The sequence below is a fragment of the Phyllobates terribilis genome, unplaced genomic scaffold (genome assembly GCF_046119375.1).
Source record: "Phyllobates terribilis strain yellow unplaced genomic scaffold, ASM4611937v1 Scaffold_11__3_contigs__length_659146591, whole genome shotgun sequence".
NCBI lineage: Eukaryota > Metazoa > Chordata > Amphibia > Anura > Dendrobatidae > Phyllobates > Phyllobates terribilis.
The window spans coordinates 413,809,553-413,827,683 of record NW_027362771.1 but is presented as its reverse complement, the minus strand read 5'-3'; the positions used below and the strand labels follow the sequence as shown (position 1 = coordinate 413,827,683).

General features: G+C 41.9%; 1 protein-coding gene across 1 annotated transcript in view; it reads left to right on the top strand.

The window, feature by feature from the left end:
* ATP8B4 (ATPase phospholipid transporting 8B4 (putative)) overlaps positions 1-18,131 on the top strand; it is a 336,358-nt gene that overhangs the window by 221,310 nt on the left and 96,917 nt on the right. The window contains 3 exon segments of the mRNA XM_073653088.1: positions 696-739; positions 2,569-2,734; positions 6,613-6,801. Coding sequence (XP_073509189.1) covers positions 696-739; positions 2,569-2,734; positions 6,613-6,801 — 399 coding nt within the window.

Sequence of the window (18,131 nt, the reverse complement as noted above, 5' to 3'; positions counted from 1 at the left end):
CTTTTTTTTACAACATTTAACAAATGGGTTGATTTTATTTTTTGAAAGACTGGCGTTTTAAAGACGATACAAAGTATGTTTGTTTGTTTATTATTTTTTTTTGTTTCATTTCTTTTCAGATTGGCAAAAGGGAGTTTATTTGAACTTTTCTTTCTTAATGGGGTTGTCCACAACTTGGGCAACCCCTTCTGAATACCTATGTTTCCGCCCAGTAAAATAATAACACATATATTAATCTCCAGCGCCGCTCTAGCGCTCCTGGGGCTCACGCGAGATATCACGCGATCCTTCGATCATTCAGCGCAAGCTTCAATCTCCTCTCCTGCGGACATTATTGACATCCAGAGGAAGTGAGAGAGCAGCAGCAGCTTTCACTTCCTCTGGATGTCAATAATGTCTGAAGGAGCGGAGAATGAAGCTTGCGCTGATTGATCGCAGGATCGTGGAGGCGGTGCTGGGTTGGGAATAGAGCTGGAGTGACAGAGGCATCAGATCTAACATATCCTTTTGATTATCAAGTCAAACGCTGATTTCTCAGTAATGGAGGAATGGACTGTCCATGTAAAAGTATTTCAGGACTTGTCTGTGACAAACATATAAATAGTTTGGGTTGTGAAATCCTGCTGACAGTTTCTCTTTAAAAATTGTGGATCAATGCTGATTCTTATGGCCTCTTGATGGTTTTATTTCTCTAGGTGAAGTGCGTGATGAGCTGGGTCGTAAAGTGGAAGTCACTGAGGTAATGACTATTTCCAATGTGCCTAAATAATGCTTGTTATTGGTTGTAATTTGTGCATCTCTTTATTACATATTGAAAACTGACAAAGAAACAGTACTGTGTACATTAACAGTTGTCACGTTTATAGCAAGGGATATGGAAATATCCTCTTCACGGAAGAAGGATGTAGTAAACATATTAGTCATTATGAACCCTTTAAAGAGGACCTGTCACTTGCTAAAAATTTGAGTTAAATACATTGTAAAAATCCCTGAGCTCCTGTGATTCTGCCACTTTTCTCTGTTTTCTGCTGCATCATTCCATTGAAAAAATATTCACATTTGTTGTTTTAGAGCACAATGTGTGAAATCTCTGGGGGAAGGTCCCAGACGCTGCCAATCACAGATCTAGCTGATCTAGCAGTTTCAGACGCCGCTGAGCTGTGATTGGCAGCATCTGGGTGGGAGACTTGAAAGCGCCCACCCCCAAAAAAGGCTTAAGAAATGTACAGTTGGTCTGGAAGCAGAAATCTCACACCCTGCGCTCCAAAAAAAACAACTGTAAATATCTATGCAATGGAGTGATGCAGCACAAAACAAAGCAAAGTGACAGGACCTCTTTCAAGAGCCTTTCTACATGATTTATGATTGAAAGTCAAACCAGAATTTCCACTTGAATACAGCTGCTTCGGGGTTTTTTGCCCCTCCTCAGTGCAACATTGGAGTTGGTTGGCTGGCTGAGAGGTCTTCAAGGTGTATAAAATAAAGTTTTGTCTTAAAGAGAACCTATCACCAGGTTTTCCTTATATAAACTATAAATCCACCACTTTTAAGTCTTCTTGAACAGCAACCTTAACAGCCTTTTAATAAGAGCCCATCTACCCCATATATCTAAATAAAAGATACCTTTCATAATCCTCCTGCACTGTATCCTATTTGGCGTGGTCGGGTCCATTGGGTGTCTTTGGTCTGTGCTCTGTGCCCCCTCTGTCCCCACAGTCGCCATCTCTTCTGCCTTTGATTGATGTGACTGATGTCTTCTACGTCATGCACAGAGTCACATGCACAGTAGAGAACAGGAGCCGCACAGGCGCAAGAGATTCTGTGCAAGACATAGGATACTTTAGCCACATCAATCAAGACACCAATCAAGCACAGATCAACGACACCCAGTGGACCAGACCGCACCAATTAAAATACAGTGCAGGAGTATTATAAAAGGTGTTTTCTTAGACATGCCAGTGAGCTGGACTCTTATTAATAGGTTGCTGGAGTGCTGTTCAAGAGGACTTAAAGGTGGTGGATTTCGTTTATATAGACAAATCCTGGTGACCAGTTCCCTTTAAGGAGACCTCCTAGTTGGCACATAGAGACTTACTGGGAATAAGATGAATGGTAAAACATCTTCTCTGTAGATACCAGAAAAGCCAGAAAACATTCTGTGTCAAGAGGTGTGGCTGCTGGATGTCAATGAATGTCTGTAATAAAAAAAAATCATTGCTTATAAAAATATGGCCATAGTTAGTGGATGTGCAAGCACAGCTGCTTCGAATAAGCTGGGATTTAGATAGTAACACTTGATTCTCATGAGAACTTTGTGACATTTTGGGTCAGTAAATGTTCAAGGAAGGCGCAATCCAGAACGCAGTCACTAAAGATAAATGGCTATTAACCTTTCTGGCAGTCATACATTTTCTTGTCCACATCTATGAATTACGAGTGGTCTTGTATTGGATCGTATATCATTTCCTCAGCATTTTATTATTCATTGGGGATCAATATCAATGTGTTTATTGCAGATGATGTTATTATAATTTACTGTTTTCTATGTTTTATGTCTCTCTATTCCAGAAAACCTCTCCAGTGGACTTTTCATTCAACCCTCTTGCTGATAGAAAGTTTCAGTTTTATGATCACAGCTTAATTGAGGCTATAAAGCTAGAAGAGCCTCATGTTCAGGAGTTTTTCCGATTACTTTCCTTATGTCACACAGTTATGTCTGAGGAGAAGAATGCAGGTTTGTACTCCTTACCGTCACCAGTGGATTCAGTGCTGGAAACTGGATCCAAGTATGTCACCATAAAGAGATGTCAAGCGCTTGGACTTTCATCAGCATTTTACTGTGATATTTTATTTCCCAGTGCAATCAGTTATTGGCCCCATTTCTTGCACTTAGGGTTCTGTAGTAAAAACGATCGCTTAACAATCCCCAAATTTCGTTCAATCATTTTCCTTGGCACGTCTTTTAAAGAGTCATTTTAATTTTTATTTCAGAAATCAATAATACATATGAAAATAAGAAACTTTGTAATATATCTGATTAGATAAATCCGCTCCTTTCTCTGCTAGGACTGATCATTCGTTTTTAAAATTCTTAATTCACGGACAAAATTTGTATTCAGATTTATTTACATTAATGAGATAAGAGATCTTGCTACTGACAAGATTCTATGTAGATGATAGGAGGAGGAGAGAAGGGCTCTGTCCTTAGCTCTTCGCAACTCCTCCCCTCTCCATAGAACCCTGTGAGCACCAACTGCCATCTCCTCTCTCGGTAGTGTAATAATCTGTCTTCACTGAATACAGCTCTTACCTGTGAATTGAGAATTTAGAAAATGACTGATAAATCTCAGTGGAGAAAAAAGCAGATTTCACTAATAAGATATGTCACATGTTGCTTATTTTTATGTGTAATCTTGATTTCTGAAATTATGAGCTCCGCTGTATTGCAACAATATTGCAGCCCTGACTGCCTGTGAAATGGAAGCTGAGAGTTCACCTGCAGATGATGTTAAAACCATATAAAAAGTTGCAGCAACCAGTTTGCACCCCGTCTTTGCGTTAATTTTTTTTTTAAAGTTTACACATTTTCATTGATAAAAAGTGTTACAATTAACAAGCATTGGCGTCCCCTTGCAGGGGGAATATAGAGTATAACCGTATTGTGTTGTCTTCTTTCTCATGGTGTTTGCCCCTTTTATGTTTATTTTAATGAATGTGTTAGGATCACAGTTTTGTGGCACTCACATACACATATGTATGTCCGGTTCTCCTCCTACCCTTCCTAGTACAGCCCTTCGTCAGACTGCTCAGAGGTCCTGTCCATACAATGGCTGCTGGTGGAGGAGTATGTGATCATACCTGTCCATCAGCTCCTCCAATAGAAAAAACGCTCTCCTGAGAAAGCTATTTCTGAGTTGGAGGAATCAGATGGACAGGTCTGGTCTCATGCTCCTTTATCGGCCGCCCCTTTTCACAGCTTTCCTGTCCAGAAACAAGAGAAGAACGTATAAAGCTTATATATTAGTGAGTGCCACAAAATCATGTCCCCAACACGTTTGTTGCAATAAAGATAAAACTGTCCAATCCCGTTAATCTGGTTTGTACAATGTAATAGAAAAGTGTAGTGCATATCGGATCCATTATGTTACAGGACCGGCATCCTAAAACCCTACGCGTTATAAGCCTCTATTAGCGAATGTGCTCACGACATCTTCATTCCTTTCCCTAGGCAAAGCTGCTTCAGGAAAAAGTTGGCGCTCTTTTTCCTGAAGCGGCTTCACCGGTGGGTTTTCCCTCAACGTCCTTTTTATTTCTAGGATTTAATCTATAACTGGCAAGCGACTTCCTAGAGGAAGCTGCCCAGATAATGAACAGGCTGCTTCTTTTAACCACTTCAGTTTCCGAACGCACGTTGTTTTTACATTGCTGAGCATTGTTCATTTTCTACGGAGTTTTTGCTGCGCTTTGTCAGGCCGGTTTCAGGCACAATCTACCTGAATAAGATGTTGCGTGCACATATCCTTAGAGTATGTTCAGACTGAGTTTTCTTTTAGGAGTTTTTAGAGCACAAACTGAGTGGAAAATCTCTAAATCCTCCTCAAAAGCTCAAAACTCCTCAAAAACTTGGAGTTTTCGCTCAGATTCAGTTCTAAAAACTTTCAGCGTGCACGTACCCTTAGGCTGCCTATCAGACATGTACAAAACCTTGGTGCCAATAATACGCCTACATTCTGATTCTGTAATAACTCAGGCCTTAGTTCTGTAAAAAGCCCTGAATACCAGATCTAGTGATGGATAAGATGAATCCTTCCGTTTCATTTTACTGATTGCTGCTGTGGATTGGAGGCGTAGTAGAGGCAAGGGTTAACCAGGATGCATAGCCTCCCTTGCTGTGAGCCTTGGCCATGTACTGCCCTGTACATGAGTTATGCTACATGAATTCCAGTATTTATAATTTAGCTGCCTCGTGGCTTTTAGGACAGACACGTGTTTGCAGTTCTGGAATTTTCAGAATTGCTGGTGACTCAGACCTGATACCAGTGAAATTGCTCCTGATGTGTATGTTTATGAATGGGTCCCACACATCTTCCTGTGACCTTTTTCACACGCATTTATTTGACCAAAAAAGGATGTTTTCCAAAGGTTTATAGATATTGCAAAACTGAAATGTTTCTTTTCCTGCCCGTTAAAGGTTGATCTTTACAGTTTTATTAGTCATATATAATAAATGCAGGCTTCTGTTAAGGGATTCTCTTCTGTATACCACAGCGCTGTTTGGCTTGAATTATAGATGTTTCTGCAATAATTCATTTAGACTTTGTTTTATCTGCAGTTGGATTCAGTTAAAAAATGTGGTTATGTTTTTTTCAATTACCATGTAGGAGATTCCTGGTTTTATCCAGCAGATTTTATTTCATCACACTTTTAATAGGATTTTGTTTTATTACATTGATTGTCATGCACAACGACAACAGTTTCATAGGAAGGCCATTAAAGGGTCATTGCCAACATATATAAGGAGCTATCATTTAAAATTACCTATTGTATAATTCAGGTTTTTGCATTATATTTATTTAAAAAAAATTGACATTTTTATTTTCATATCATGTTCTTTATTAAAAAAAAAACCTATATTAGCAATCTTGCAGTTTTCAAACTGACCATTGGAGCTTTTTTAGGCTCGTACTTCCTGTACATTCTGGAAGAGTTTTCAGCATGCTCCTTATCAGCAGAGGCAGAATTACAATGACACATCTATACTCTGTAATAAGAACAAAGCCACCATGTCACCTTCATGACACATCATCATTTTTTTAATATTTAAATTGAAGTCAGGAAGATTTATAATTTAGTGCTTTACACTGTACACCTTAGTTCTATATCCACAGGTTCCCATGAGTGAAGAGATTAATTTTTACATCCCTTTCGGTCTTGATAGTGAAGTGGTTGATACTAACATCTTTGATACTCTTTGGCAGTGAGGTATTTATTGTTTAGATGCCTAATGGTCTTGAGTATTCAAGAAGTATACAATTGTTAAATCTATGGAAAATGGTCCCATGTTTTAGGCTTCATAAGGAATAGTGGTTTCAAAAATATCTACGCCATTTATTACTGCCCATTCATTTCAGTTAAAACTATGTAATGCTCAATTTTCCCTAAGCTGGTGCATTAGAGGAATATAATAGTTGCTGCCAGGATCACCGTGTGTACATAGGGAGAGACCAGTCAATCACCTGGAGGGGGCGGGGAGAAGCCGGCCATGAGTCATAGTGGACTACTTAGGTCTCTTCCTATGGTCCTCGGCTGGCGTTTTAAACTATGTATTGTCTGTAATGCCAGAGCGTTTCAGAGTAAAACAAACCTGGTTGCAATCGTGTATCCAGACTCTGATTCCTGCTCCCCGTGGTTTAGGCAGCATGACTCAAGTGACAGGTTCCCTTTAAGTCTCATTAAGTGACTTAAAATGTAAAACACTTGACATCTTACTGTATGTGTTACGGCATCTTCTGATGAATGAAATACTGTATTCAGGATTTCATTCATCAGTATAATGCTGAATGCCTTTTATAGTTACAGTTTTAAAAATATTTGTTTTTTACCACTGCACAGGAGATCTTGCTTACCAGGCTCAGTCACCAGATGAAGGCGCTTTGGTTACTGCTGCAAGGAATTTTGGCTTTATATTCAAATCTCGAACACCGGAGACCATCACTGTGCAGGAAATGGGGAAAATTGTCACATACCAGCTCTTGGCCATACTAGACTTTAACAATGTCAGAAAAAGAATGTCTGTTATAGGTAATGTAGTTTTTTTTCATGTTGTGTTTTACCCATTTAGTGCACACCACTAAGGGTGCTTTCACATTGCATTTAGGCACCCATTCAGTGGCTCCATGGAGGCTCACGATAAAACCCCCAACAAAACGGGATTCGGACGTATGCACCGATGGGGCCATAGACTATAGTGGTGCTGGCAGAGCGAACATGTGCTCTGGTTTGCATCATTTTCGGGCATGTACGCCTACTAAAGGCAGACACTCAGATGTAGTAGACTTCGCCTGGGTTTCTGTCTCCAGTAGGCGTACGTGCCCGAAAATGATGCACGGCAGAGTGTACATTCACTCTGCCAGCACCACTATAGTTTATGGCCCCGCCGGCACATACGTCTGAATCCCGTTTTGTGGTGGGGGTCCGGAGACACAGAGCATGTACTAAACACAATGTGAAAGCACCCTAACTCATGTAAATCTAAGAACCAACTTATAATACAAACAGCTGTGTAGGCAGAACAAGATTAACATTACCAGCAACCAATAAAAATTGCTACTTCATGCTGCCGAGTTTACAAAATTTGTTCATAAATCATTCAACCATTTCATACCTTCACCCCCTAATGTATATACAGTTGAAACCAGAAGTTTACATACACTATATAAAAAGACACACATGCATGTTTTTCTCAATATCTGACATGAAATCAGAATAAACCTTTCCCCTTTTAAGTCAATTAGGATTACCATAATTTTTAATATTTGCCAACTGCCAAAATAATGAGAGAGAATGTTTTAAGGCATTTTTATTACTGCAAAGTCAAAAGTTTACATACACTAAGATTTAATATGCCTTTAAACAATTCTGGACTGCCCGTGTGATGATGCCATGTGTTTGGAAGTTTATGTTTTTTGGGGGTTTTTTTTCGCAACATCTGAATTAATTAGAGACACATCTGTGTCACATAATGGCACCAGATAGTGACTGGTAATGAAAATGTAAAAAGCCTGATATATAGAGTTAGTGTACAGATAATGTAGAGATTATCAGTGGCATTATACACAGGAGCTCTGTGTATAGTGTCAGTGTAGAGGTAATACAGTGATCACCAGTGACATTATACACAGGAGCTCCGTATATAGTGTCAGTGTACAGGTAATACAGTGATCACCAGTGACATTACACACAGGGGCTCTGTATATAGTGTCAGTGTGTGTGTATAGGTAATACAGTGATCACCAGTGACATTACACACAGGAGCTCTGTATATAGTGTCAGTGTGTGTGTATAGGTAATACACATACTCACCAGTGATGTCTCTAAATGAAGTTCTTTATCTGCAGACTGATATATCACATCTTCTATGCAGGACTTATCTCTGCAGAAAATAACATAGTTCGCTATCCACTTCCAGAGCACAATCCACACTTTTCCCAAGATTTCTACACTGCATGAAATGACAAAAAAAGAAAGTTAGTGCCGCACTACACAGTAACAGTGCTCCGGTGTCATTCTGTGCCTGCTCATCTCTGTCAGCAGACATATTTGTCTGATGGCAAAGATGTAGCAGAGAAGAAGACAGAAGACCTATGGATTACGTTAGAGTGAGGATTTTTCTTTATTAAAGATGGAGTCCCTAAATGTGTTTTATTTTTAATTAAAAAAAATAAATTCTGTCTTTTTTTTTCTGTTTACTAGAAATTCATGGTGGCTATGTCTAATTTGGCGTGACACCATGAATTTCGGGCTTAGTACCAGCTGATAATACAAAGCTGGCCTAGTACTAACCCTATTATTACCCAGGGTGCCACTCACCACCAGGGCCGCTGGAAGAGCTGGGTAAAGCACCTGGAAATGGTGCTATGATGAATGCGCCATTTTCAGGGGTGGCTGCGATTTTCAGCGTGGGGGGCCAAGAACGCTTGGGCCTTACCATGCTGCAAATCCCAGCCCCCAGCTGCCTTGTTTTATCTGGCTGGCGATCAACATATGGCGGGAGCTGGGCAATGGGCATGATTATCAAATAATATATACTTGACAGGAGGCAATAGATTCTGCTGGCTCCAATAATATATACCTGACAGGAGCCCATACATTCTGCTGTCTCAAATAATATATACCTGACAGGAGTCCATACATTCTGCTGCCTCCACTAATATATACCTGACAGGAGCCCATACATTCTGCTGGCTCCTATAATATATACCTGACAGGAGCCCATACATTCTGCTGGCTCCAATAATATATACCTGACAGGAGCCCATACATTCTGCTGGCTCCAATAATATATACCTGACAGGAGTCCATACATTCTGCTGTCTCAAATAATATATACCTGACAGGAGTCCATACATTCTCCTGCCTCCACTAATATATACCTGACAGGAGCCCATATATTCTGCTGGCTCCTATAATATATACCTGACAGGAGCCCATACATTCTGCTGGCTCCAATAATATATACCTGACAGGAGCCCATACATTCTGCTGGCTCCTATAATATATACCTGACAGGAGCCCATACATTCTGCTGGCTCCAATAATATATACCTGACAGGAGCCCATACATTCTGCTGGCTCCAATAATATATACCTGACAGGAGCCCATAGATTCTCCAGCCTCCAATAATATCTACCTGACAGGAGCCCATACCTTCTGCTGCCTCCAATAATATATGCCTGACAGGAGCTCATAGATTCTGCTGCCTCCAATAATATATACCTGACAGGAGCCCATAGATTCTGCTGCCTCCAATAATATATACCTGACAGGAGCCCATACATTCTGCTGGCTCCAATAATACTGTATATACCTGACAGGAGCCCATAGATTCTGCTGCCTCCAATAATATAAACCTGACAGGAGCCCATACATTCTCCTGCCTCCAATAATATATACCTGACAGGAGCTCATAGATTCTGCTGCCTCCAATAATATATACCTGACAGGAGCCCGTAGATTCTGCTGCCTCCAATAATACTGTATATACCTGACAGGAGCCCATACATTCTGCTGGCTCCAATAATATATACCTGACAGGAGCCCATAGATTCTGCTGCCTCCAATAATATATACCTGACAGGAGCTCATAGATTCTGCTGCCTCCAATAATATATACCTGACAGGAGCCCATACATTCTGCTGCCTCCAATAATATATACCTGACAGGAGCCCATAGATTCTGCTGCCTCCAATAATATATACCTGACAAGAGCTCATAGATTCTGCTGCCTCCAATAATATATACCTGACAGGAGCCCATACATTCTGCTGCCTCCAATAATATATACCTGACAGGAGCCCATAGATTCTGCTGCCTCCAATAATATATACCTGACAGGAGCCCATACATTCTGCTGCCTCCAATAATATATACCTGACAGGAGCCCATAGATTCTGCTGCCTCCAATAATATATACCTGACAGGAGCTCATAGATTCTGCTGCCTCCAATAATATATACCTGACAGGAGCCCATACATTCTGCTGCCTCCAATAATATATACCTGACAGGAGCCCATACATTCTGCTGCCTTCAATAATATATACCTGACAGGAGCCCATAGATTCTGCTGTCTCCAATAATATATACCTGACAGGAGCCCATAGATTCTGCTGCCTCCAATAATATTTACCTGACAGGAGCCCATAAATTCTCCTGCCTCCAATAATATATACCTGACAGGAGCCCATACATTCTGCTGCCTCCAAGAATATATACCTGACAGGAGCCCATAGATTCTGCTGCCTCCAATAATATATACCCGACAGGAGCCCATACATTCTCCTGTCTCCAATAATATATACCTGACAGGAGCCCATAGATTCTGCTGCCTCCAATAATGTATACCTGACAGGAGCCCATACATTCTCCTGCCTCCAATAATATATACCTGACAGGAGCCCATACATTCTCCTGTCTCCAATAATATATACCCGACAGGAGCCCATACATTCTCCTGTCTCCAATAATATATACCTGACAGGAGCCCATAGATTCTGCTGCCTCCAATAATGTATACCTGACAGGAGCCCATACATTCTCCTGCCTCCAATAATATATACCTGACAGGAGCCCATACATTCTCCTGTCTCCAATAATATATACCTGACTGGAGCCCATAGATTCTGCTGCCTCCAATAATATATACCTGACAGGAGCCCATACATTCTGCTGCCTCCAATAATATATACCTGACAGGAGCTCATAGATTCTGCTGCCTCCAATAATATATACCTGACAGGAGCCCGTAGATTCTGCTGCCTCCAATAATATATACCTGACAGAAGCCCATAGATTCTGCTGCCTCCAATAATATATACCTGACAGGAGCCCATACATTCTGCTGCCTCCAATAATATTTACCTGACAGGAGCCCATAGATTCTCCTGCCTCCAATAATATATACCTGACAGGAGCCCATACATTCTCCTGTCTCCGATAATATATACCTGACAGGAGCCCATAGATTCTGCTGCCTCCAATACTATATACCTGACAGGAGCCCATACATTCTGCTGCCTCCAATAATATATACCTGACAGGAGCCCATACATTCTGCTGCCTCCAATAATATATACCTGACAGGAGCCCATAGATTTTGCTGCCTCCAATAATATATACCTGACAGGAGCCCATACATTCTCCTGCCTCCAATAATGTATACCTGACAGGAGCCCATTCATTCTCCTGCCTCCAATAATATATACCTGACAGGAGCCCATACATTCTGCTGGCTCCAATAATATATACCTGACAGGAGCCCATACATTCTGCTGCCTCCAATAATATATACCTGACAGGAGCCCATACATTCTCCTGCCTCCAATAATATATACCTGACAGGAGCCCATACATAGTGCTGCCTCCAATAATATATACCTGACTGGAGCCCATACATTCTCCTGCCTCCAATAATATATACCTGATAGGAGCCCATACATTCTGCTGCCTCCAATAATATATACCTGACAGGAGCCCATACATTCTGCTGCCTCCAATAATATATACCTGACAGGAGCCCATACATTCTGCTGCCTCCAATAATATATACCTGACAGGAGCCCATACATTCTCCTGCCTCCAATAATATATACCTGACAGGAGCCCATACATTCTGCTGCCTCCAATAATATATACCTGACAGGAGCCCATACATTCTCCTGCCTCCAATAATATATACCTGACAGGAGCCCATACATTTTCCTGCCTCCAATAATATATACCTGACAGGAGCCCATAGATTCTCCAGCCTCCAATAATATATACCTGACAGGAGCCCATAGATTCTGCTGCCTCCAATAATATATACCTGACAGGAGCCCATAAATTCTACTACCTCCAATAATATATACCTGACAGGAGCCCATAGATTCTGCTGCCTCCAATAATATATACCTGACAGGAGCCCATACATTCTGCTGCCTCCAATAATATATACCTGACAGGAGCCCATACATTTTCCTGACTCCAATAATATATACCTGACAGGAGCCCATAGATTCTCCAGCCTCCAATAATATCTACCTGACAGGAGCCCATACCTTCTGCTGCCTCCAATAATATATACCTGACAGGAGCCCATAGATTCTGCTGCCTCCAATAATATCTACCTGACAGGAGCCCATACATTCTGCTGCCTCCAATAATATATACCTGACAGGAGCCCATAGATTCTGCTGCCTCCAATAATATATACCTGACAGGAGCCCATACATTCTGCTGCCTCCAATAATATATACCTGACAGGAGCCCATAGATTCTGCTGCCTCCAATAATATATACCTGACAGGAGCCCATAGATTCTCCAGCCTCCAGTAATATATACCTGACAGGAGCCCATACATTCTGCTGCCTCCAATAATATATACCTGAAAGGAGCCCATACATTTTCCTGCCTCCAATAATATATACCTGACAGGAGCCCATAGATTCTCCAGCCTCCAGTAATATATACCTGACAGGAGCCCATAGATTCTGCTGCCTCCAATAATATATACCTGACAGGAGCCCATACATTCTGCTGCCTCCAATAATATATACCTGACAGGAGCCCATACATTCTGCTGCCTCCAATAATATATACCTGACAGGAGCCCATACATTCTCCTGCCTCCAATAATATATACCTGACAGGAGCCCATACATTCTGCTGCCTCCAATAATATATACCTGACAGGAGCCCATACATTCTCCTGCCTCCAATAATATATACCTGACAGGAGCCCATACATTTTCCTGCCTCCAATAATATATACCTGACAGGAGCCCATAGATTCTCCAGCCTCCAATAATATATACCTGACAGGAGCCCATAGATTCTGCTGCCTCCAATAATATATACCTGACAGGAGCCCATACATTCTACTACCTCCAATAATATATACCTGACAGGAGCCCATAGATTCTGCTGCCTCCAATAATATATACCTGACAGGAGCCCATACATTCTGCTGCCTCCAATAATATATACCTGACAGGAGCCCATACATTTTCCTGCCTCCAATAATATATACCTGACAGGAGCCCATAGATTCTCCAGCCTCCAATAATATCTACCTGACAGGAGACCATACCTTCTGCTGCCTCCAATAATATATACCTGACAGGAGCCCATAGATTCTGCTGCCTCCAATAATATCTACCTGACAGGAGCCCATACATTCTGCTGCCTCCAATAATATATACCTGACAGGAGCCCATAGATTCTGCTGCCTCCAATAATATATACCTGACAGGAGCCCATACATTCTGCTGCCTCCAATAATATATACCTGACAGGAGCCCATAGATTCTGCTGCCTCCAATAATATATACCTGACAGGAGCCCATACATTCTGCTGCCTCCAATAATATATACCTGACAGGAGCCCATACATTCTGCTGCCTCCAATAATATATACCTGACAGGAGCTCATAGATTCTGCTGCCTCCAATAATATATACCTGACAGGAGCCCATACATTCTGCTGGCTCCAATAATATATACCTGACAGGAGCCCATACATTCTGCTGGCTCCAATAATATATACCTGACAGGAGCCCATACATTCTGCTGCCTTCAATAATATATACCTGACAGGAGCCCATAGATTCTGCTGTCTCCAATAATATATACCTGACAGGAGCCCATAGATTCTGCTGCCTCCAATAATATTTACCTGACAGGAGCCCATAGATTCTCCTGCCTCCAATAATATATACCTGACAGGAGCCCATACATTCTGCTGCCTCCAATAATATATACCTGACAGGAGCCCATACATTCTGCTGCCTCCAATAATATATACCTGACAGGAGCCCATAGATTCTGCTGCCTCCAATAATATATACCCGACAGGAGCCCATACATTCTCCTGTCTCCAATAATATATACCTGACAGGAGCCCATAGATTCTGCTGCCTCCAATAATATATACCTGACAGGAGCCCATACATTCTCCTGCCTCCAATAATATATATCTGACAGGAGCCCATACATTCTCCTGTCTCCAATAATATATACCTGACAGGAGCCCATAGATTCTGCTGCCTCCAATACTATATACCTGACAGGAGCCCATACATTCTGCTGCCTCCAATAATATATACCTGACAGGAGCTCATAGATTCTGCTGCCTCCAATAATATATACCTGACAGGAGCCCGTAGATTCTGCTGCCTCCAATAATATATACCTGACAGAAGCCCATAGATTCTGCTGCCTCCAATAATATATACCTGACAGGAGCCCATACATTCTGCTGCCTCCAATAATATTTACCTGACAGGAGCCCATAGATTCTCCTGCCTCCAATAATATATACCTGACAGGAGCCCATACATTCTCCTGTCTCCAATAATATATACCTGACAGGAGCCCATAGATTCTGCTGCCTCCAATACTATATACCTGACAGGAGCCCATAGATTCTGCTGCCTCCAATAATATATACCTGACAGGAGCCCATAGATTCTGCTGCCTCCAATAATATATACCTGACAGGAGCCCATAGATTTTGCTGCCTCCAATAATATATACCTGACAGGAGCCCATACATTCTCCAGCCTCCAATAATATATACCTGACAGGAGCCCATACATTCTCCTGCCTCCAATAATGTATACCTGACAGGAGCCCATTCATTCTCCTGCCTCCAATAATATATACCTGACAGGAGCCCATACATTCTGCTGGCTCCAATAATATATACCTGACAGGAGCCCATACATTCTGCTGCCTCCAATAATATATACCTGACAGGAGCCCATGCATTCTCCTGCCTCCAATAATATATACCTGACAGGAGCCCATACATAGTGCTGCCTCCAATAATATATACCTGACTGGAGCCCATACATTCTCCTGCCTCCAATAATATATACCTGATAGGAGCCCATACATTCTGCTGCCTCCAATAATATATACCTGACAGGAGCCCATACATTCTGCTGCCTCCAATAATATATACCTGACAGGAGCCCATACATTCTGCTGCCTCCAATAATATATACCTGACAGGAGCCCATACATTCTCCTGCCTCCAATAATATATACCTGACAGGAGCCCATACATTCTGCTGCCTCCAATAATATATACCTGACAGGAGCCCATACATTCTCCTGCCTCCAATAATATATACCTGACAGGAGCCCATACATTTTCCTGCCTCCAATAATATATACCTGACAGGAGCCCATAGATTCTCCAGCCTCCAATAATATATACCTGACAGGAGCCCATAGATTCTGCTGCCTCCAATAATATATACCTGACAGGAGCCCATACATTCTACTACCTCCAATAATATATACCTGACAGGAGCCCATAGATTCTGCTGCCTCCAATAATATATACCTGACAGGAGCCCATACATTCTGCTGCCTCCAATAATATATACCTGACAGGAGCCCATACATTTTCCTGCCTCCAATAATATATACCTGACAGGAGCCCATAGATTCTCCAGCCTCCAATAATATCTACCTGACAGGAGCCCATACCTTCTGCTGCCTCCAATAATATATACCTGACAGGAGCCCATAGATTCTGCTGCCTCCAATAATATCTACCTGACAGGAGGTCATACATTCTGCTGCCTCCAATAATATATACCTGACAGGAGCCCATAGATTCTGCTGCCTCCAATAATATATACCTGACAGGAGCCCATACATTCTGCTGCCTCCAATAATATATACCTGACAGGAGCCCATACATTCTGCTGCCTCCAATAATATATACCTGACAGGAGCCCATAGATTCTCCAGCCTCCAGTAATATATACCTGACAGGAGCCCATACATTCTGCTGCCTCCAATAATATATACCTGAAAGGAGCCCATACATTTTCCTGCCTCCAATAATATATACCTGACAGGAGCCCATAGATTCTGCTGCCTCCAATAATATATACCTGACAGGAGCCCATAGATTCTCCTGCCTCCAATAATATATACCTGACAGGAGCCCATAGATTCTCCAGCCTCCAATAATATATACCTGACAGGAGCCCATACATTCTGCTGGCTCCAATAATATATACTTGACAGGAGCCCATACATTCTGCTGCCTCCAATAATATATACCTGACAGGAGCCCATACATTCTCCTGCCTCCAATAATATATACCTGACAGGAGCCCATACATAGTGCTGCCTCCAATAATATATACCTGACTGGAGCCCATACATTCTCCTGCCTCCAATAATATATACCTGATAGGAGCCCATACATTCTGCTGCCTCCAATAATATATACCTGACAGGAGCCCATACATTCTGCTGCCTCCAATAATATATACCTGACAGGAGCCCATACATTCTGCTGCCTCCAATAATATATACCTGACAGGAGCCCATACATTCTCCTGCCTCCAATAATATATACCTGACAGGAGCCCATACATTCTGCTGCCTCCAATAATATATACCTGACAGGAGCCCATACATTCTCCTGCCTCCAATAATATATACCTGACAGGAGCCCATACATTTTCCTGCCTCCAATAATATATACCTGACAGGAGCCCATAGATTCTCCAGCCTCCAATAATATATACCTGACAGGAGCCCATAGATTCTGCTGCCTCCAATAATATATACCTGACAGGAGCCCATACATTCTACTACCTCCAATAATATATACCTGACAGGAGCCCATAGATTCTGCTGCCTCCAATAATATATACCTGACAGGAGCCCATACATTCTGCTGCCTCCAATAATATATACCTGACAGGAGCCCATACATTTTCCTGCCTCCAATAATATATACCTGACAGGAGCCCATAGATTCTCCAGCCTCCAATAATATCTACCTGACAGGAGCCCATACCTTCTGCTCCCTCCAATAATATATACCTGACAGGAGCCCATAGATTCTGCTGCCTCCAATAATATCTACCTGACAGGAGGTCATACATTCTGCTGCCTCCAATAATATATACCTGACAGGAGCCCATAGATTCTGCTGCCTCCAATAATATATACCTGACAGGAGCCCATACATTCTGCTGCCTCCAATAATATATACCTGACAGGATCCCATAGATTCTGCTGCCTCCAATAATATATACCTGACAGGAGCCCATACATTCTACTACCTCCAATAATATATACCTGACAGGAGCCCATAGATTCTGCTGCCTCCAATAATATATACCTGACAGGAGCCCATACATTCTGCTGCCTCCAATAATATATACCTGACAGGAGCCCATACATTTTCCTGCCTCCAATAATATATACCTGACAGGAGCCCATAGATTCTCCAGCCTCCAATAATATCTACCTGACAGGAGCCCATACCTTCTGCTGCCTCCAATAATATATACCTGACAGGAGCCCATAGATTCTGCTGCCTCCAATAATATCTACCTGACAGGAGCCCATACATTCTGCTGCCTCCAATAATATATACCTGACAGGAGCCCATAGATTCTGCTGCCTCCAATAATATATACCTGACAGGAGCCCATACATTCTGCTGCCTCCAATAATATATACCTGACAGGAGCCCATAGATTCTGCTGCCTCCAATAATATATACCTGACAGGAGCCCATAGATTCTCCAGCCTCCATTGATATATACCTGACAGGAGCCCATACATTCTGCTGCCTCCAATAATATATACCTGAAAGGAGCCCATACATTTTCCTGCCTCCAATAATATATACCTGACAGGAGCCCATAGATTCTCCAGCCTCCAGTGATATATACCTGACAGGAGCCCATACATTCTCCTGCCTCCAATAATATATACCTGACAGGAGCCCATAGATTCTGCTGCCTCCAATAATATATACCTGACAGGAGCCCATACATTCTGCTGCCTCCAATAATATATACCTGACAGGAGCCCATAGATTCTCCT